This window comes from Staurois parvus, unplaced genomic scaffold, assembly GCF_062004578.1.
Source record: "Staurois parvus isolate SC_StPar_1 unplaced genomic scaffold, SC_StPar_1.0 ptg000272l, whole genome shotgun sequence".
Lineage (NCBI taxonomy): Eukaryota > Metazoa > Chordata > Amphibia > Anura > Ranidae > Staurois > Staurois parvus.
In genome coordinates, this window is record NW_028318068.1 from 2,186,703 (window position 1) to 2,208,453 (window position 21,751).

General features: G+C 40.4%; 1 protein-coding gene across 2 annotated transcripts in view; it reads left to right on the forward strand.

The window, feature by feature from the left end:
• The window catches only part of MYO5B (myosin VB), a 424,200-nt gene that overhangs the window by 139,361 nt on the left and 263,088 nt on the right, over positions 1–21,751 (forward strand). For both annotated transcript variants that reach the window (XM_089681603.1, XM_089681604.1), the window contains exon 2: positions 14,233–14,343. In XM_089681603.1, coding sequence (XP_089537729.1) covers positions 14,233–14,343 — 111 coding nt within the window. The remainder of the gene's footprint in view (positions 1–14,232; positions 14,344–21,751) is intronic.

A 21,751-nucleotide genomic window follows, 5' to 3' on the forward strand; every position in this document is an offset into this window, starting at 1 on the left:
TGTCTGACCTACAAGTGCCTCTTTAATGTAAATGTAAGCAAGATGACTGAATGATCAAAAGCAATGTCAAACTGGCCAAAACACTCAATTTCAGTGGGGGTTGAATAATTTTGGACACAACTGTATATATATATATATATATATATATATACTGTATATATATATGTGTGTGTATATATATGTGTGTATATATACACTGCATGTTGAAGTGCATTTTTATTACACAATATATGAAAAATATTTTTAAAAATACATTTTAAATATACTGTATGTCTTTAAAAATACAAATCTACATTTTTGGAATGCATTTACAAATATATGTAAAAATATATGTTAAAATTACTTTTATATGTTAAAAAATACCTAAAGAATATATTTAAAAATATATATATTTTTAAAAATGTATATTTTTTAAATATATTCTTCAGATTTTTTTAACATATAAAAAAGTCATTTTAACATATCTTTTTACATATATTTTGTAAATGAATTCCAAAAATGTAGATTAAATGTATTTTTAAAGACATACAGTATATTTGAAATGTATTTTTAAAAATATTTTTCATATATTTTGTAATAAAAATTTCAACGTGTGTGTATATGTATGTGTGTATAAATATATTTTGAAATATATTGAATATGGCCAAAATTGTAGCATTTCAAATATATGGCAATATATTTGGGAAGAATATTTTTAAAATATATATAAATTATATTTTTCCTTCATCTGGGTATGTGTGTTTTGCATTTCCAGGTAGGGGTGTGCACGCCCTAACCGCGCCGTCGTTCGCCGGTACTGGGTGATCGCCGAGTATCTCCGACGGGGGTGGGGGAGAGTCCTGCATGTAAACAATGCAGATATCTCCCCTGTCAGCTCCTGCACACTGCTTTCTATGGCTCTGCATAGCAGAGCCATAGAAAGCAGTGTGCTTACAGTAAAGCACACACACAGCCCAAGTAGTGAAACAGCACACAGTTACCCCTATGATCGCCCCAGATGTTAACCCCTTCTTGCTCAGTGCCCAGTGCTCAATAGCAGTGATCAATGTATTGGTGTCACTGGGGATGTCAGTGTGAGAGTGCCCGCCGCAGTCCCGCCATAAGATGCTGATCGCCGCCATGACTAGTAAAAAAAAAAGGAAAAGTAAATTCCAGTATATATACCGCCATTTGTAAACGCTGAACTTTCATGTAAACCAATTAATTTACATGTATTGGGATTTTTTTTTAACAAAGACATGTAGCAAAATACATTTTGGCCTGAATTTATGACGAAATTTGATTTTTAAAATTTTTTTACTGGACATGTTTAATAGCAAAAAGTCAAAAATATTTTTTTTCTCAAAATTGTCGGTCTTTTTTGTTTATAACGCAAAAAATAAAAACGCACAGGCAATCAAATACCACCAAAAGAAAGCTCTGTTTGTGGGGAAAAAAGGACTTAAATTAGCGCAGCGCCGTATCTTAAGAAATGGCCTGGTCAGGAAGGGGGGTAAATCCTCTGGAGGGCAATTTTAATTCATTTTATTTTTTTTTGTGGAAAGGAAGGCGAAAAGAAAAAAAAAGAGATGGATAATAGATGAAAAGAAGAAAGATGTGGAAAGAGAGAGGGAAAAAAAAAAGATAGATAATAGATGAAAAGAAGAAAGATGGGGAAAGAGAGAGGGGAAAAAAGATAGATAATAGATGAAAAGAAGAAAGATGGGGAAAGAGAGAGGAAGAAAAAAAAATATATAATAGATAAAAAGAAGAAAGATGGGGAAAGAGAGAGGGAAAAAAAGATAGATAATAGATGAAAAGAAGAAAGATGGGGAAAGAGAGAGGAAGAAAAAAAAATATATAATAGATAAAAAGAAGAAAGATGGGGAAAGAGAGAGGGAAAAAGAGATGGATAATAGATGAAAAGAAGAAAGATGGGGAAAGAGAGAGGAAGAAAAAAATATATATAATAGATAAAAAGAAGAAAGATGGGGAAAGAGAGAGGGAAAAAAAGATAGATAATAGATGAAAAGAAGAAAGATGTGGAAAGAGAGAGGAAGAAAAAAAATATATATATAATAGATGAAAAGAAGAAAGATGGGGAAAGAGAGAGGGAGAAAGGATAGATAATAGATGAAAAGAAGAAAGATGTGGAAAGAGAGAGGAAAAAAAAAGATAATAGATGAAAAGAAGAAAGATGGGGAAAGAGAGAGGAAGAAAAAAAAAATATATATAATAGATGAAAAGAAGAAAGATGGGGAAAGAATGAGGAAGAAAAAGGAGGGGGGGGGGGTTTCTGGGGGTTTGGTGGACATGGTGTTCTGGGGAAGGCCACCCCTGACTCCCTCAGCTGGCAGAGTTTGTGCGGAGAAGAACCTTAGCTTCTTTAGAGAAGACAAACATGTTCCACAATGTCCAGGTTTTGGTTTACACCTCTTGTCTATGCTGTGCCGAGAGGACCAGATCTTCCATAAGATTCAGTTCCTCTACTTTATAAAGCCAAAGAGCCACGGTCAGCGGTTGGGAACATTTCCAGGTAAGGGGAATGCATGATTTAGCTGCATTGATTAGGTGATGGAGGATAGACTTCTTCTAGATTTTGGCAGGTATGTCAGAGACATGAAGAAAGTCGGGTCCTCTGGAAACTTATAATCGGTAAATTTTTGGACAGTTTTCTGGACCTCTTCCCAATAATGATTTCATTTAGGACAAGACCAAAAAACATAGAGCATTGCCCCCCACTCCTTCCACCAATCGGAAGTTTTTGATTCGGAAAGAGTTTATGTAGTAGTGATGACCCCCCTTCCCCCGCTAAGTCAGATCCAAAATGATCCAATTAGCTTTTCTGATTGCAGAGCTATAGGTCTGATTCAGCAAGGGGTGTTTCTGACCTCTGCAAAGAGGCCACTGCTTCCACACTGAGAGCAAGGGTCCTCCTGTGCAGCTATTGGCATGGGACAGTCTTTTCACATGAAAAAAATGTTTTAATTGCTTCCCTGGGGACCCTAAAGGGCCATATAGGATGCCCCCCCCCCCAGTGAGTGGACCACAGCTAGCTCCCTTCCTGCTGGCTCCTTGTATTTTCTGCAAACAGTCATTTCCAGGGAATAGGAGATGGTACAGAGAGCTGGTTGCATTTAATCCTCTCTAGCACAACCGTCTGCTGCAGCATTTTTAATTACATTATGCGTTCCTTTTGCAGGCGTTGCACATTAAATCCATTTCAATTAAATGTTTATATTTGAGACCATTATGTCGCAGCTTCTTCTGCGTGGAATGATACAGTCTTCAAAGGTTTCTGGATTTCACTCTCTGCATTGCCTATTTGTTTTGAATGGCTCTTTCTTCGTTCCTATAAAAATTCAATTAATAAAAATCTGCATTAAAGAACGGACTGCAGCCACCATTGGGGCAATGGCCTCTTCATATGCCGGACATTAGTGTCCTGTGTCCGCTTTATGTTTTTAGGAATCAATGTTAGTTGCAGTTCATTTAAACAAAAGTAACTCTTCTTGGAAAAAGGATCCCTTTCTCTATAATGTGTGCCGGAGTGGACCACCAGACTTCTGACACTGGGGACAGGTTCAAATGTAGATAGATTTAGGCCGCAACTCGGTAGACTCAAATGTTGAAAATCCTGGTTTCATTCCTTTCTCAGAAATCCCTTCTCCTCAATGAAAGAGTGACAGTTCAAAAACATTGATTGTAATTTCCCCCTACAGTCGGCCTCTGCTGTGCATTTTATACACCTGTGGCCATGGAGGTGATTGGAACACCTGAATCACATGATTTGGAGGGCGGGGACAATAATTTTGGGAATATAGTGCAGATATAAGCCGCAACTCGGTGGAATCAAACGTTGAAAATCTTTATTGGCTATACAAGTAGATCCAGTAAAACAATGCTTACGCGTTTCAGCCACTGAGGCCTTAGGCATAGGATGTTGTGAGCAAGGCCTCAGTGTCTGAAACGCGTTCCTCTGTGCAGGTGGTGCGGCTGTACAAATTTTTGTGCTGATCCGTAGCGGCACCACCCGCACAGATGTGAACCTAGCCTCAGTCAGCAATATTGTATTATTTCTGCATTTTATTGCAGGTATTTATACAGCACTGATACTTTATGTACCTCTTTACATATTACATCCACGTCAGTCCCCTTCCTTCAGGGACTTTACAATTTAGAGTCCCTATTTCATATGTACAATTACTAGGAGCAATTAATGTCCAAAGAGTGTGGGAGGAAACTCACGCAAGCACATAGAGAACATGCAAACTTCATAGACTGTCCTGACTGGAATCCAAATGAAGGACCCCAATGCTGCAAGTGCTGACCACCAAGCCACTTTTCTGTAGGAGTTGGGTGATATTTGCATACATACAGTACATTTCACATCGCAGAGTACATTTGTTTGCTGCTGTGTATGGTGACATTGCATGGGAATGTCTTACAATTGAAAGAATTGGATTGCAATGTGTGGTCACTGTTACAATGCATCATCTACAGTTGTGCTCAAAATAATAGCAGTCAGACATCACTAACCGGATCAATCACTGTTTTTGGTAGAAATGATATTTCTACATGGCAAATAATTTACTAGCAGGTGTAGTAGAGTAATAGAAATCCAACAGACCCAACAGTCATGACATGCATGCTGCTGATTCTGTGTAATTGAATCACTAATTGAAAGGGGCATGTTCAAAATAATAGCAGTGTGGAGTTCTATTAGTGAGGTCATTCATTCTTTGAAAAACAGGTGGCAATTATTGCCCTTATTTAAGGAAGGAAGGCAGCAAATGTTGTACATGCTGGTTACAGTGCATTTCTCTCTGAAATTCTGAGGAAAATGGGTCGTTCCAGACATTGTTCAGAAGAACAGCGTACCTTGATTAAAAAGTTGATTGGAGAGGGGAAAACATATAAAGAAGTGCAGAAAATGATCGGCTGCTCAGCTAAAATGATCGCAAATGCTTTAAAATGGCAACCAAAACCTGAAAGTCGTGGAAGAAAGCGAAAAACTACCAGTCGAATGGATAGAAGAATAGCCAAAATGGCGCGGACTCAGCCAACAATCAGCTCCAGGAAGATGAAAGAAGGTGTAAAGTTCCCTGTGAGGACTGTTACAATTAGAAGACGCCTATGTGAAGCCAAGCTATCTGCAAGAAGTCCCCGCAAAGTCCCACTGTTGAACAAAAGACATGTGCTGAAGAGGTTACAATTTGCCAAAGAGCACATTGACTGGCCTAAAGAGAAATGGCGCAACATTTTGTGGACTGATGAAAGTAAGATTGTTCTTTTTGGGTCTAGTGGGCGGAGACAGTTTGTCAGACGACCCCCAAACACTGAATTCAGGCCACAGTACACAGTGAAGACAGTGAAGCATGGTGGTGCAAGCATCATGATATGGGGATGTTTCTCATACTACGGTGTTGGGCCTATTTATCGCATACCAGGGATCATGGATCAGTTTGAATACATCAGAATACTTGAAGAGGTCATGCTGCCTTATGCTGAAGAGGAAATGCCCTTGAAATGGGTGTTCCAACAAGACAATGACCCCAAACACACCAGTAAACGTGCAACATCTTGGTTCCAGACCAACAAGATTGACGTTATGGAGTGGCCAGCCCAATCCCCGGATCTTAATCCAATAGAAAACTTGTGGGGTGACATCAAAAATGCAGTTTCTGAGGCAAAACCAAGAAATAGAGAAGAACTGTGGAATGTAGTCCAATCATCCTGGGCTGGAATACCTGATCACAGGGGCCAGAAGTTGGGTGACTCCATGCAACACAGATGTACAGCAGTTCTCAGAAACAGTGTGACTACAACCAAATATTCATGAAGTCATTCAAAGGAAAGCAAAATCTTCAAACATTTTTCAGTTTATATAGTGAATGTTCGAGTTTGTAAAGAAGAATACAAACACTGCGATTTTTTTGAACCGTCTAATATTCAGTTTTCTTCAATTTTTTTAGAGCAACAACACAAATTTGATCTATTTTTCTTCATGTTTTGATTTGGAATAGAATGTGTCGTGTTCCCAATGAATTTGTGTGGATGGAAATAAAAGCTGTTAGAAGGATTTCTAGCTTTATTCACTTTTTTCAACACACTGCTATTATTTTTAACACAACTGTATGTCGGCTTCTTTGTCTCTTGATAGGAATGTGTTAGACTTTCTGTGAAAGTTCAGTCTGATGCCAACTGCTACATAAAACACTTTTATTAGCATCACTGTTCCTGTAGAACATTTTTGAATCTCAAGCATTTTATTACGTCTTTTTTATCTCCTGCCTTTTATGTTATCATTTGGGATGACGGACGGAGCTGTTTCCTTCACTAACCATGTCACATATTCTGATTACTTTGTGTGCATATGGTGTTGGCACGGTGCAGTATGTGCAGAAGTAACACCAAATACATCCAATAAAAAGAGGCCAATTCCTGCCTGCTATTTCTAGTAACAATCTAAAATGAAGCTTCAGTTTTACTGAGGGCAAAAACCGGTTTAGTATATACAGTGAAGGAAATAAGTATTTGATCCCCGGCTGATTTTGAATGTTTTCCCACTCACAGAGAAATGATCAGTCTAAATATCGAGTGGTAGGTGTATTGTAACACTGAGAGACAGAATAGCAACAATTCACGTGTAGTTCTGGGATGATTCCTCACTGTTCTCATGATCACTGACACTCCACGAGGTGAGATCTTGCATGGTGCACCAGACCTAGGGAGACTGACAGTTGTTTTGTGTTTCTTCCATTTGTGAATGATTGCACCAACTGTTGTCACCTTCTCACCAAGCTGCTTGGCCATAGTTTGGTAGCCCAGTCCAGCCTTGTGTAGGTCTACAATCTTGTCCCTGACATCCTTGGACAGCTCTTTGGTCTTTGCCATGGTGGAGAGTTTGGAATCTGATTGTTTGATTGCTCCTGTGGACAGGTGTCTTTTATACAGGTAACAAAATGAGATTAGCAGCACTCCCTTTAATAGACTGCTTCTCATGTCAGCTTGTTACCTGTATGAAAGACACCTGGTAGCCAGAAATCCTGCTGAATGATAGGGGATCAAATACTTATTTCCCTCATGAACATGCAAATCAGTCATCATTTGTTAGACATGCATTTCTTTTGAATTTTTTGTTGCTATTCTTTCACTCAGTGTTACAATACACCTAACATTCAATTTTTAGACTGATCATTTCTTTGTGAGTGGGCAAACATTCAAAATCAGCAGGGGATCAAATACTTATTTCTTTCACTGTACTAAGACTCAGTTTTCACACTCTTAACATCTTTGTAAAAGCTGAATTAGCTGCTATAATTAGTTTTCTGAGTTAGTCTTAGTAGGTGCTACATATGCAATAATAACTATTGTGGGAATTCCCTCAAGTGTAGCACTTCTAAGGACATGGTCCTTGTGCTTATACAACACTACAAAGGGTCACCCATACGGGGTATTCAGCCTTCCTCTGCCAAAAGCACATTATTCTGCCCTGACTTGCAGTCTCAACCACTGGGCACATGCACAGCATCTAGCTGCTGTCAGCTGCATTGGGTCACCTTGTTCCCAGGATACAGACCCTGTCTCCCGGGTTGAGCTTTGAACTTCTAGGCATCTCCCATAACAAACCGCTTGTGCTCACCCCCACAGTTAGCACTGGTTACCACCAAAATGTGGACCTAGAATTGGACCTAGAATTGGGGGCTTCATCCCACCCAAGGCTCTTCAAAGCCCCCAGGCTCCAAAACCCAGACCAGGACTTGCTAAGTCCTGAGAAAACTGCCAATTCTGTTTTCTTCCTAGTGGACATGTATTCTGGAACCCCTAATTCCCCCAGGTTGGAACCTAATACAGTTAGGTCCATATATATTTGGACACAGGCACAATTTTCATACTTTTGGCCCTGTATGCCACCAGAATAAATTAAAACAAAACAATCCAAGTGCAGACGTTCAGCTTTAATTCAAGGAGTTGAACATAAATATCAAGTAAAACTTTTAGGAACTGCAATCATTTGCATACACAGTCCCTCCATTTTCAGGGGCTCAAATGTAATTGGACAGTTTATTTATTTATTTCAGGTACTTATATAGCGCGATCAATTTACACAGCACTTTACATATATATTGTACATTCACATCAGTCCCTAACCCTCAAGGGGTGTACAATCTAAGGTCCCTAACTCACATTCATAGTTGAATATAATCATAAATAAAATGTTCACTTTTAATATTTTGTTGAGAATCCTTTACTGGCAATGACTGCCTGAAGTCTGGGGCCCATGGACATTACCAAAGGCTGGGTTTCCTCCTTTCTGATGCTTTGCCAGGCTTCTAATCTCAGCTTGTTACCTGTATGAAAGACACCTGGTAGACAGAAATCCTGCTGAATGATAGGGGATTAAATACTTATTTCCCTCACGAACATGCAAATCAGTGAATAATTTGTTAGACATGCATTTCTTTTGAATTTTTTGTTGCTATTCTGTCTCTCACTGTTACAATACACCTACTGTTCGATTTTTAGACTGATCATTTCTCTGTGAGTGGGCAAACATTCAAATTTAGCAGGGGATCAAATACTTATTTCCTTCACTGTAAGGGTTTCAGGACCTCCTTCTTCTTTTGATCCTTCTAGTGATAACTAAAGATCTGTATAGAGGATTCAGGACCTTCTTGCTGGTGATCCCTAGTCTAGAGATAATAAAGATCTTTTTAGGAGAATCAGGACCTCCTTCCTCCTGCTGGAGCTCTCTAGAGTGATAACTCAAGATCTAAATAGAAGACTTGTGACCTCCTTCCTCTAGTATTTAGTATTAAGACCTATGTGGAGGAATCAGGATCTCCTTCCTCTTGTTGGTGATCCCTTTAGTGGTAACTAAAGATCTATATAGGGAATTTGTGACTTCCTTCCTCCTGCTGATGATCCCTCTAGTGATAACGGAAGATTTATATAAGGGAATCAGGACCTCCTTCGACCTTTTTTTGATCCCTCTAGTGATAACTAAAGATCTGTATAGAGGATTCAGGACCTTTTTCTTGCTGATAATCCCTCTAGTGATAACTAAAGATCTATGTAGAGGAATCAGGACCTCCTTCCTCCTACTGATAATCCCTGTAGTGATAACTGAAGATCTATATAGAGGAATCAGGACCTCCTTCCTCCTGCTGGTGATCCCTCTAGTGATAACTGAAGATCTATATAGAGCAGTGGTTCTCAACCTTCCTAATGCTGTGACCCTTTAATACAGTTCCTCATGTTTTGGTGACCCCCAAGCCTATAATTATTTACCCAGTAATTATAATTCATGAAGTGTCGTTTTACCTCCAATACTGCTGCTTTCTACACAGTAGCTGCTTTCAACACAGTAGCTGCTTTCTACACAGTAGCTGCTTTCTACACAGTAGCTGCTTTCTACACAGTAGCTGCTTTCTACAAAGTAGCTGCTATCAACACAGTAGCTGCTTCCAACGCAGTAGCTGCTTTCTACACAGTAGCTGCTTTCTACACAGTAGCTGCTTTCTACACAGTAGCTGCTTTCAAGACAGTAGCTGCTTTCAACACAGCAGCTGCTTTCTACACAGTATAATATATGTGTTTTCCGATGGTCTTAGGTGACCCCTGTGAAAGGCTTGTTCGACCCCCAAAGGGGTCGCGACCCACAGGTTGAGAAACACTGATATAGAGCAATCAGGACTTCCTTCCTCCTGATGATCCCTCCAGCTTCGTTGGAGTTGCACCGATTTGAAAAGTAGTTCCTGCACTACTTTTGCCAATATCGGGTGTGACCTGCATAGACATCTGTGCAGGTAATCCCACAATGTCTGTAAGTTGAAGTCGCATTAATATGCGACTTTGAAATCGTGCAACTTTAGGTGAAGTCCCACAATTTCTAATTTGCATGTAGTGTGAACAGGGACTTGGTGATAACTGAAGATCTGTATAAGGGAATCGGGACCTCTTACCTATTTGAAAGTTATCGGCTATCAATTTTCTGCCAGGATCATTGATCACCTATTAAACAGATATACTGAAAACACTTTCAATGACATGTTTTTCACTTACAGTTTAAATAGCTACACTATCCTGATTTTATTGGCTTACAGATCATCTACTCTGCTACTGAAAGTTTGATCTGAGCTTTTCAGGAGTTTGTGACAAGAAGGTATAGAGAGAGATTTCATGTGCTTACACTATTATTATTATTATACAGGATTTATATATTATTATTATACAGGATTTATATATTATTATTATTATTATACAGGATTTATATAGCGCCAACATTTTGCTCAGCGCTTTACAATATAACGGGAGACAATAAAGCAACAATACAGTTCAATACAAGAGGGATAGGAGGGCCCTGATCCTGGGAGCTTACACTATATGTGAAAAGAAGAGTGATGTCATAACTTGGACGGAATACACACATACACTTTTCTGCTGTATGTAGAAAATTCTTGTGTAGGAGGTGTCTCCTCTTTGCCTCTGGCAGTAAGGGGGAATCATTGTGTATATTTGATTCTACCTGTAATAATCTGTCACTGACCGAGAACAACAGAGTGAGCTAAAAACACACAGCGGTCCATCCAGGATCCATCATGGACAGCTTTGTATAGATTAGGGACAATAGAAAGCGGCTCTTTTACTAGATACATTATCTGATGAACGACTTGAAAAGGGTTTTCTTTTCCCCTTACCAGGGTGGATCATAAAATCTCTGTCTGTCTATTGTTGCTTTTGTTTTGATTTATCGCCCATTCAAAAAATTCCTGGAAAATCAGACCACCCTTTTGTTAAAGAAATCTGAAATCTCATCGCTTTGTGTGTGTGTATATATATATGTAAAGGTGAATTTAAAAATGATATATATGCAAGAGCAAAAAAACCCCAAAAAATAAAATTTATATATATAGGTAAATTTAAAAATGATATATATTCTACAGCAAAATTAAAAAAAAATTAAAAAATAAGTATATATATATATAGGTTAATTTAAAAATGATATATATTCTAGAGCAAAAAAAACCCCCAAAAATTTAATTTATATATATATATATATATATATATACACACACATACAGTCAGGTCCATAAATATTTTGGCTCTATACACCACCACAATGGATTTGAAATGAAACAAACAAGACCTGACTGTGTGTGTGTATATGTATATATGTATATATATATATATGTATGTATGTATATGTATATATATATATATATATATATATATGTATATTTATATATATATATATATATATATATATATATATATTTTAAAATTTACCTTCATTTATTTATATATATATATTGTGAGAACTCGCTTCAAAATGGTAGAGCTTCTTCAAAGCACACAGCAACTCGCTTCTTTTTAAGGGCCTTTTTTGCCCAATTTTATTTAAAGGAAAGAGTTCAATAACCAAAATGCTTCCCACGCAGGGGTATCCACCATCACACAAATGTAACAAATGTCAGCCTTCTGGCTGGTACACCGATTTCTGTCTGTCTCCTGCAGACTCTATCCAAAAATGGCTTTCCCGCACACAGCTAGCCAATAGCACACAGCTTGTCTGGCTTCCACCTCTACTAGGTGAAGCCCACCTGACTCCAAGGCGGAGACCTCCTGTCTGCTGGGGAGGAGCCCTCCTGACTCCTGTCTGCCGGGGTGGAGCCCTCCTGACTCCTGTCTGCCGGGGTGGAGCCCTCCTGACTCCTGTCTGCCGGGGTGAAGCCCAGATTCATGGCCTGGCCTCCACAAAAAGGCCTGCACACACCTATGCAATCATCGTGCTGGCTGCTCTCAAAATATGGGCCCAGGATTGGAAATTTCATCCCTCCCAAATCTCTTAGAAATCTCCAGACTACAGGTCCCAAAACAGGCTTTACAAACCAAAGAGGAAACTGATAAACCAGTTTCCTCTGCATTATGAGATCTGCCTGGAGCCCCTCAACCTGTATGGCTGAGAATCCTGGGTCTCCATCGTGATTTCCACCGTGGCAGGATACCGCACTGCCACAATATATATATATATATATATATATATATATATATATATAGGTAAATTTAAAAATGATATATATTCTACAGCAAAATTAAAAAAAAAAAAAGCAAAAAAAACCCCAAAAAATAAAATTTATATATATATTGTTATACAGTATTTATATAGCGCCAAAGGGTATGCTCAGCGCTGTACAATAGCAAGGGGGACAGAACATGAGACAAGACAGTAACAATACAATACACGAGGGGTTCGAGGGCTTTATATATATATATATGAAGGTAAATTTAAAAATGATATATATTCTACAGCAAAATTAAAAAAAAAAAAATATATATATATATATATATATATGTATGAAGGTAAATTTAAAACTTATATATCTAAGTATCTGTAACAACTCCCAATGGAAATTTTTGAAAATATGGGAGCCGTTGTTGCAATATGCCCTTCCCACGCTCCCCCCGGCTGGTCTGGGGATGTGATGTTGCTCGGTATTGGCGTTCCCGGACCCCCGCTCTTGGTGTTGTCATCTTTTTCCTTTTGTACTCCTCCTTTCTTTTCTATTTCTGTTTATTTTTGGTGTGGCGGTGGATAGCTGTCTTTGGTTTGAGTTACTGTTGATGTTATACCAATGTTTTGTCATTTATGTGCCATTGATAGCCCCTGCGTGGGCGCACCTTTTGCTCTGTTGGTGTTAGAGCACTGTTTACTTTATTTTTTTATATGTGCAATTGATGGCCCTTGTGTGGGCGTGACTTGCTGCTCCTGTTTTTTTTAAATGTTTATAAATTAATAAAAATTTTAATACAAAAATGATATGTGCTACAGAAAAAAACAAAAATTAAATAAAAATTATATATATATATATATATATATATATATATATATATCAGTTTCCCATGTTACATGTGGGGTCTTTTGTTTATGAGGTGATGTGATGGTGGGAGTTGTATTCTGAACAAGGTGTGAAGCACAGTTGAAATCCATCAAGTTGATCTTCAGTGTCCGTTTCGGGGCCAAAAGCACAGTTAGACCAAACCTAATATTACATGAGGTCACACTGCTGGAGGTGAGCAGACATCTGGTGGTGGAATCTTGCACATTTTAGCCCGGGGTCACAGTGATGCGGTGTGGAATTTGCAGCGTTTTCTGTGTGAAATCCGCACCACATCAGAATCGCACCCCGTTCATGTGAACCGCTGCAGGTGTGTATGTTAACAACACCCCAAAAGCGGTCCGCAAAATGCGGTGCGATGTGCAGAATCGGATCGTATGGGTGTGAATACCCATGTGATCCGATTCTAGTGTAGACCCAAAAAAGGGTCCTGCACGTTTTTGGTGCTGGTGCGGTGTGATTTGAGCCATACAAAATGTACGGCTCCAATCGCACTTCACACAAATCGCATGTGATTGGCACAGGAATGCGGTGTGGTTTCTGTGCGATTCACATGTGATGTACTGCACCGCACATATGTGAACCCGGGCTCATGTTTTGAAGCACTTGGTGATTGCAGAAGGATGGAAGCACTTTAATGAAGATTATTGGACTTTATATTCAAAAAATGTTTTATGTTGTGGTTTTCACTTAATTTTGTAGCACTGCACTGGTCACTGTGTATTATATGGGAAAAGGGTAATGTGCAAAAGCAGCTACTTTTGGATTAATTATTCAGTTATTATTTATAATTTTACTTTTACATTTAGTGATCATTAGGAGTAAGTTTATTGTTGATTCATAGAAGCGCGCAAGATTATATATATTTTATTAAACCCTAGAGATGGTTGTGGGAAAATCCCAGTAAATCAGCAGTTTTTTAAATACTCAGACCAGCCCGTCTGGCATCAACAACCATGCCACGTTCAAAGTCACTTAAATCCCCTTTCTTCCCCATTCTGATGCTTGGTTTGAACTTCAGCAAGTTGTCTTCACCACATCTAGATGCCTAAATGCATTGAGTTGCTGCCATGTAATTGGCTGATTAGCAATTTGTGTTACCAAGCAATTGAACAGATGTACCTAATAAAGTGGCCGGTGAGTGTATATTAGGTCATCACATCCTTGGGGTCATAGTGGGCTGCCTACACCATCATATGTCTACTGAATTAGAACCCACAAATCTATACTGCATGCATGTTTTACTGTCTTCTGCTCAAGTAATCTCATGACAGATTTCTATATTTATCCACAAATGTGTTTTAGTGACACATTTAAACATATATTTACATATGGCTTTTCTCTCTTTTAGTACACCCGGGTCTGGATTCCTGACCAGGATGACGTGTGGAGATCAGCAGAAATTATCAAGGATTATAAAGAAGGAGATAAAAAACTGCACCTGAAACTTGAAGATGAAACTGTAAGTTGGCTTTTGTTTCTTGTTCTTAACATTTTAAACTTGGATGTCTCAAAGCATATTCCAACCCACCATACTTAGTTTGAACCTTACACGCTTTTGCTAAGCCCTACCCACGCAGAGTCCAAAAACCTACCCCCCAGCTAGCAACAGTTAGGAGATCTGGTTCTCATGGATGAGAGCGGTTAAGGGCTAATAAAAATTACTTGCTTTTCTTGTTGTGGAAATTGTAACAAGACCCGCAAAGTGTTGTATTCTTTTCCACTTAGAAAATGCTTATTCTGTATTAGAATTAGCCCTCGAGAGGCAATCGGATATTCCCTGGATCAACTTTACCTATAAATGTTATCCAGTTATATTCTGTGTATCCAAGAAAGAATCCAGGACTTTTTTAAAGAAATCCACTGAGCTGGCCAGAACCAACTCTTGAGTCTATTCCACATTTTCACAGCTCTCACTGTGAAGAAACCTTTCCGTGTTTGGAGATTAAATCTCTTTTCCTCCAGACTTAAAGAGCGCCCCCTTATATTTACAGAAAAATATATTTACAGAACCCCGAGCTACACTCTGGATTACACTGCAGAGTTGCTCTGGGATCCCTCCAGAACTTACGTTGTCCTGCGGTCCCTCGATGTCCCCCCTGCAGCATCCCCGGCCATCTCCTCCGGCCCATGCCGGCATCTGTCTTCCGGGTTCCAGTCCCTGCAAGCGTCGGGACGTACGGGGGATGGAACGGCGGGAATTTCAAAAATGAAAAAATTTTATATTCACTAAAATCTGATAGTATTACATTACTGTATCAAACCATTTCACATACATTTTGTCCCGAGTGCTTTGTCATGTGCCCTGCCTGCATTTTTACTGTTCTTTCTGCCTGGAAACTAAAGAAATATTCATGGTGTCCAAAATGCGTCCCTTTAGGTCAAAATCGGTTTTAGAGAACAGCGATAGTAAATTAGAACCACTTGCAGAATTGAGTGATAATGATTTGTGGGGGAAATTCCTCATCAGACACTGAAAACGGTTCTGCGACTTTGTTCAGTGATTATTAATATTATTATACAATATTTATATAGCGCCAACGGTTTGCTCAGCGCTGTACATTATATTGGGAGACAGTACATGAGACAATACAGTAACAATACAATACACGAGGGGTTTGAGGGCCCTGCTCCTTGGAGCTTACAATCTAGGAGGGAGGGGATAGTGGTACAGGAGGAAGTGGCTCTGGGGGATGGTGTGGTAGGAAGAGTGGAGGAGATCGGTTGTTAGGTGAGGGTGGGGTAGGCTTCCCTGAAGAGATGGGTTTTCAGGGTGCGCCTAAAGGTGAGGAGGGTAGGTGACAGTCTGATGGATTGGGCTAGTGAGTTCCAGAGGATGGGGGAAGCCCTGGAGAAGTCCTAGAGACGGGCATGGGAGGAGGAGACCAGGGAACTGGAGAGAAGCAGGTCTTGTGAGGAGCGGAGAGTACGTTTTGGGTGGTAGATGGATATTAGGTCGGTGATGTAGTTTGGGGCAGTGTTATGGACAGCTTTGCACGTCAACGTTAGTAATTTGAATTTTATGCGTTGGGCAATCGGAAGCCAGTGGAGGGATTGGCAGAGGGGGGTGCGGAAACGAAGCGGTTAGTAAGGTGGATGAGTCTGGCCGCAGAATTCAGGATAGACTGATGCGGGGATAGCCTGCAATGAGGTAAGCGGGTGAGGAGGGAGTTACAGTAGTCGAGTCGTGAGATAATGAGGGAGTGAATGAGTTGCTTAGTAGTTTCTGGAGTTAGGAACGGACGTATTTTGGAGATGTTGTAGAGGTGGAGTCTACATGAATTTGTCAGCAATTAGACCTGGGGCTGGAAGGACAGATTGGAGTCTAGAATGACACCTAGTACTCTGGCTTGCGGGGTGGGACTGATGGGGGCGTTGTTGGTCGTGATGGAGAAGACAGTGATGTGCGAACTTGGCGCTCATATTTCAAATTTCAGTGTTTTTGGTTTTATTATAATATTGAATTAAATTTATGATTATTTGTTATATTATAATTTATGATTTCATGTTTCAAGTTTTATCCTACCCGGGATGTTTACTAGACTCTTGTTCGGACAGATTTCAGTGAGTTATTCCTAAGAATTACAGGCCTACAATAAAAAATACATATTTCCATGCATAAAAATGTACCGCTTTGAGCACAGAAATACTGACATAATCAGACCACTAGGGAGGGTAATGAGGAGGCCATGGTTCTACTTTTAGGTCCTGGATCCTGAATGTTCAGAGTCCTGGCTCTACCTGAGATACCTGGACACAGGATAGCTTGCTGAGACACATCACTTTAACTTCGGCTATGACGAGAACGTTCATGAAGCCGTAGTCATTCAATATGCTATCGGGTAGCTCTAGAAAGGCTCCTGTCGGCACGCAAAAGAGAAACATGGGGTAAAGCCTAGAACTTGTTTCAAAACTGTAGACAACAATAGAAAATAAATCAATGGTGTGCATTTATATTATATCTTATATTATACTGTATATAACAGTGTCATATGCTTAAAAGTATACGTAAAGAAAACTTTTTTTCCCACTTTTGTAGACAGGGTAAGGAATGGTTAAATCCCAGTCAGTTTTTGTTTCTTATCCATGTCCTATGGAGGAAATTTCTGTCCTGTAGACACATTCGGAAGTGAAAGGATATTTCTCCAGGGGGAATATCCCCTCTTAGACATTTGTAGATGGAACAAAAGTGTCCCCATTGAAAGATTTTCTCACTGTTCCTTATCTTGTGACATCTTAGAGTTTTGGATTTCCTGTCACTTTAATTCCAGATGATGGGCAGCACAGTTGCTAAATGGTTAGCACTTCCACCTGGCAGTACTCGGGTAGTTGGTTCGTATCCCAACCATGGCATCACCTGCCTGGAGTTTGCATGTTCTCCCTGTGCCTGCGTGGGTTTCCCCCGGGTACTTCGGTTTCCTCCCACACTCCAAAAACATGCTAGTAGGTAAATTGGATCCTGTCTAAATTGGCCCTAGTATGCCTATGTATGAATGTGAGTGAGGGACCTCAGATTGTACGCCCCTTGATGGGAATGTACAATATATATGTAAAGCGCTGCGCAAATTGACAGCCTGAGATAAATAAATGATACTGATCACCAGAACAACAGAAGGGGTACATTTCTTCATAGGAGACACAGGCAGCAGCTAATTCTAAAAGTGGTTCTAAAAGCTCCTTTTTGCTTTATCTTTAAAATAATAAACACATCATACTTGCCTGCTCTGTGCAATGGTTTTGCACAGAGCAGCCCTGATCCTTCTCTCTCAGGTTCCCCGCTGGCGCTTCTGGCCCCTCCCCCTTGCCAAGTGCCCCCAGAGAAGACTGCTTGCTCTGGGGGCACTTGTGTGTGCTTTCTCCTGAGCTACCTCTGTCTCTGGGACACACAGAGCGTGGTTCAGTCCCTCCCCCCACCTCACAGGCTGTGATTGACAGCAATGGGAGCCAGTGGCTCCCACTGCTGTGTCTCAGCTGATGAGGAGAGAGAGTCCTAGTAGAGCTTCTGCTCTCGTGCACATCACTGGATCTAAAGGGGGCTCAGGTAAGTATTAGCGGGGCTGCAGGGGAGCTGCTCACAGAAGGTTTTTTGGTTTTTTTTTTTTACCTTCATGCATTCTAAAAAAACCTTCAGCCTTTACAACCACTTTAAACTGTCCACAAGTGAGAGAGCCAGTGTAACTCCATCTTCCGCAGATGTGTTTCACCCATAAGACCATGCTTATTCCTCTACAGTAAAGCTCAATCTTTTGGGTGAAATGCGTCAGCAAAGGAGGTCCCAAAAGGGGACTTCTCTTCTGTTTGTCTAGATCAGGGGTCTCCACACTGTTAAGTACAAGGGCCAAATTGTATATTTTACAAATATTCATGGGTTAAAAAAAATACCAATCAGACTCCCCCCACTTACATCAGAGTTCCCCCATTATATCAGGTTCCCGAACTGAGCCCTTCCTTACATCAGAGTCTGCATTGGTGTCTCTCCTTAAATCAGAGTGCCCATCATAGTCCCCTTTACATGAGTGTCCCCATCAGAGTCACCCTGTATATCTCAGTCTCCATCAGAATGCCCCTTACATCAGGGTCCCCATTGGAGTCTGCCCTTATATCAGAGTCTGCATCAGAGTCTCTCTTCACATCAGAGTCCCCCCTTACATGGAGGGGTGTTGAGGCAGAACCCATAGTCAGCCTTTGCTGACTAAGGCTGGGTTTACATACAGTATATGCGGCGTCGTATATCACATGTGATTCACACAGGAAGCGCCTCGCATTCCTGTGCAAATCACATGCGATTTGTGTGCGGTGCGATTGGAGCCATACATTTTGTATAGCTCCAATCATACCGCCCCCGCACCAAAAAGGTGCAGGACCCTTTCTTGGGTCCGCACTAGAATCGGATCGCATGGGTATTCACACCTATGCGATCCGATTCTGCACATCGCACCACGCTTTGCGGACTGATTTCGGGGTGTTGTTAAGTTAACACACACACCCGCAGCGGTTCGCATGAATGGGGTGCGATTATGATGTGGTGCAGAATTTGCACTGAAAACGCTGCGAATTCTGCACCGCATCAGTGTCAACCCGGGCTTAATCCTTAGCCATGCACATTGAGGATACACCACTGACCCCAGCTGCAGGTGGGATAAAATCCTGTAGTAGACCAGATGTGACCCGGGAGCTGTAGTTTAGAGAATCCTGATCTAGATCAATACATTTCTCAGCTTTGAATTTTAACAGAGTGCCGCAGCTTTATTTTTCGTGGACTGTTTGGTTTGTGGGGCATAATAATAGCCACTGCTTGGCTTCTGGCACACAGGTTCTTCGGAGACCGACCTGACACCCCACCACAACTAAAACAGAGTTGGTTTTGTATACATTTATTTTAACAATATATATTGTATACTCCGTGTTAGCATTGGCTGTTTGTGTACTGTATGAAGACAAAATATTTCATTTGGAAAAGCTGAATTTCCCTGCGCCAAGGCCCTGCTGGCTTTAATATAAATGTCCCCATTTATGTCATAATCATGAATGCTAACTGTGACATGCAGGACAGTCGGCGTCATTAACTAGTCAAAACTTGTGAGAAAGATTTCCTGCAGGGTCATAATAGTGTAATAGAATATATCATACACTATGTAGGACAGTTGTGAATAACATTTACAAAGAAATAGAACAAAAAAAAGGGGGCAGAGTTGATGGATCACTTGGTTTTCTTCCACCACCCTCACCCGTCTATGTTTCCAGTACTACTCAGAAAATTAAATATTATTATTTCATTAATATACTTGGCTGTTTTATATACTGTACTGTGCATGTGTCTATATACTATGTGTGTATATATATATATATATTCTTGGATTGTAAGCTCTAACAATTAGGGCAATCTATTTCCACTTGTAGCAAATTGTATTGTAACTGGAATGTCTGTTGACGCTATATAAATCCTGTATAATAATTATATATATATATATATATACACTGTATATACACACAGTTAGGTCCATATATATTTGGACAGAGACACAATTTTCATACTTTTGGCTCTGTATGCCACCAGAATAAACTAAAACAAAACAATCCAAATGAATTTGAAGTGCAGACTTTCACCTTTAATTCAAGGAGTTAGTTATTTATTTATTATAGATTAATTTCAGATACTTATATAGCGCCGTCAATTTACGCAGCACTTTACATATATATTGTACATTCACATCAGTCCCTAACCCTCAAGAGGCGTACAATCTAAGGTCCCTAACCCTCAAGGGGCGTACAATCTAAGGTCCCTAACCCTCAAGGGGCGTACAATCTAAGGTCCCTAACCCTCAAGGGGCGTACAATCTAAGGTCCCTAACTCACATTCATACATACACATACGAGGGCCAGTTTAGACAGGATCCAATTCACCTACCAGCATGTCTTTGGAGTGTAGGAGGAAACCGAAGTACCCGGAAGAAACCCACGCAGGCACAGGAAGAACATGCAAACTCCAGGCAGGTGGTGCCGTGGTTGGGATTTGAACCAACAACCCTAGTACTGCCAGGTGGAAGTGCTAACCATTTAGCCACGGTGCTGCCCACATAAGGCAAATTTTAGGAAATGCAACCATTTTTATACACAGCGGGTACCTGTCAAATTCGGGTACCTTCTCCCCCCCCCCCCCCCACTCCCCAAAGGTGCCAATCTTTAATGGAGAGCGGGGGACAAAGGCTTAAAGAGGAACTTCCCCTTTTTGGTGGAGCTCCGCTTTAAGGCAAGCAGACCTACCAATACTTGGTTGCCCCCAGGGCTTAATACACAGTGCTATAGTTTCTGGCACACAGGGAGCAAGGACCCTTGTGTAATAGAGTTAAAAAAAAAAGTTTGAAAAATTAAAGTTATATGCAAGCACTTACCCCCCCCCCCCCCTCAAAAAAAAAATTTGAGAGCTCACCCCACCCCTATGTACATGCACATGCACACACTGGATTGGGAACAATAATTTTAAGCCTGCCTATGGAAGATCTTGGGTAATGAAGTTCATCTTCCTTTCACAGGCATACACTAACTTAAAGTGGTTATAAACCTCAGCCATGAAATATGAACAAAGCATATCCCTCTATAGTGTGTACTTGTCTCTATCCAGAGCACTTAGTGTCATTTCTGTCTGCTGCTTCGTTCCTCTGCTATCAGCACGAGTCACTTCTGACAAGAGAAAAATGGTGACAGGAGGGACCTACAGCAGATTGACAGCCTCCATTCTGTTCCTGTGAAGAGATGGGGGGGGGGGGTGTCTCTTCCCTTTATTCAACTCTCAGAACTCTCCTCACTGATTTGCAGAGTGTAACTTCACCTCTCCGCCCCCTTTTTTCTTAGCTCTTAGACAAGCTGTATGAATTTTGCACTTTGAACAGATGTAAAGAAGAGAAGACTGCAGATAAACTGACACAACTTATGCTGTAGGATTTGTTTCATCTCTGTGCATCACCTGAGGCCAGTCACTTCACTGGGCACACCTGAGGGTTTACAACCACTTTAAGGCAAAAAACTAAAAAAATGTCTACTATGTTTGTGTGCCCTAGAATGGCGCTAAGTTATTTTTTTACTGAAAATTTGCACTTAAAGCGTTAATATTGTGTGACGGAAACATTTGGAACCCACCATTATTATATTCTTCAGGGATGGGGGTTTTACCTAATCTTCAGGCTTAAAAAAAAAAAACCCGCAAACATGGCTCTGACAGGGTTAATTGGCGCCCTTTTATTTTCCCCCAAAATTCAGCTTTGAATTTTGGACCAGGATTCTGTGGCTCTCTCTAGCTGCCATTTTATCTTTGGCCAGCTTTACTTCCAACCGAGTTAATTATTCGCTACAGGTAACCGCTTGGGGGGAAC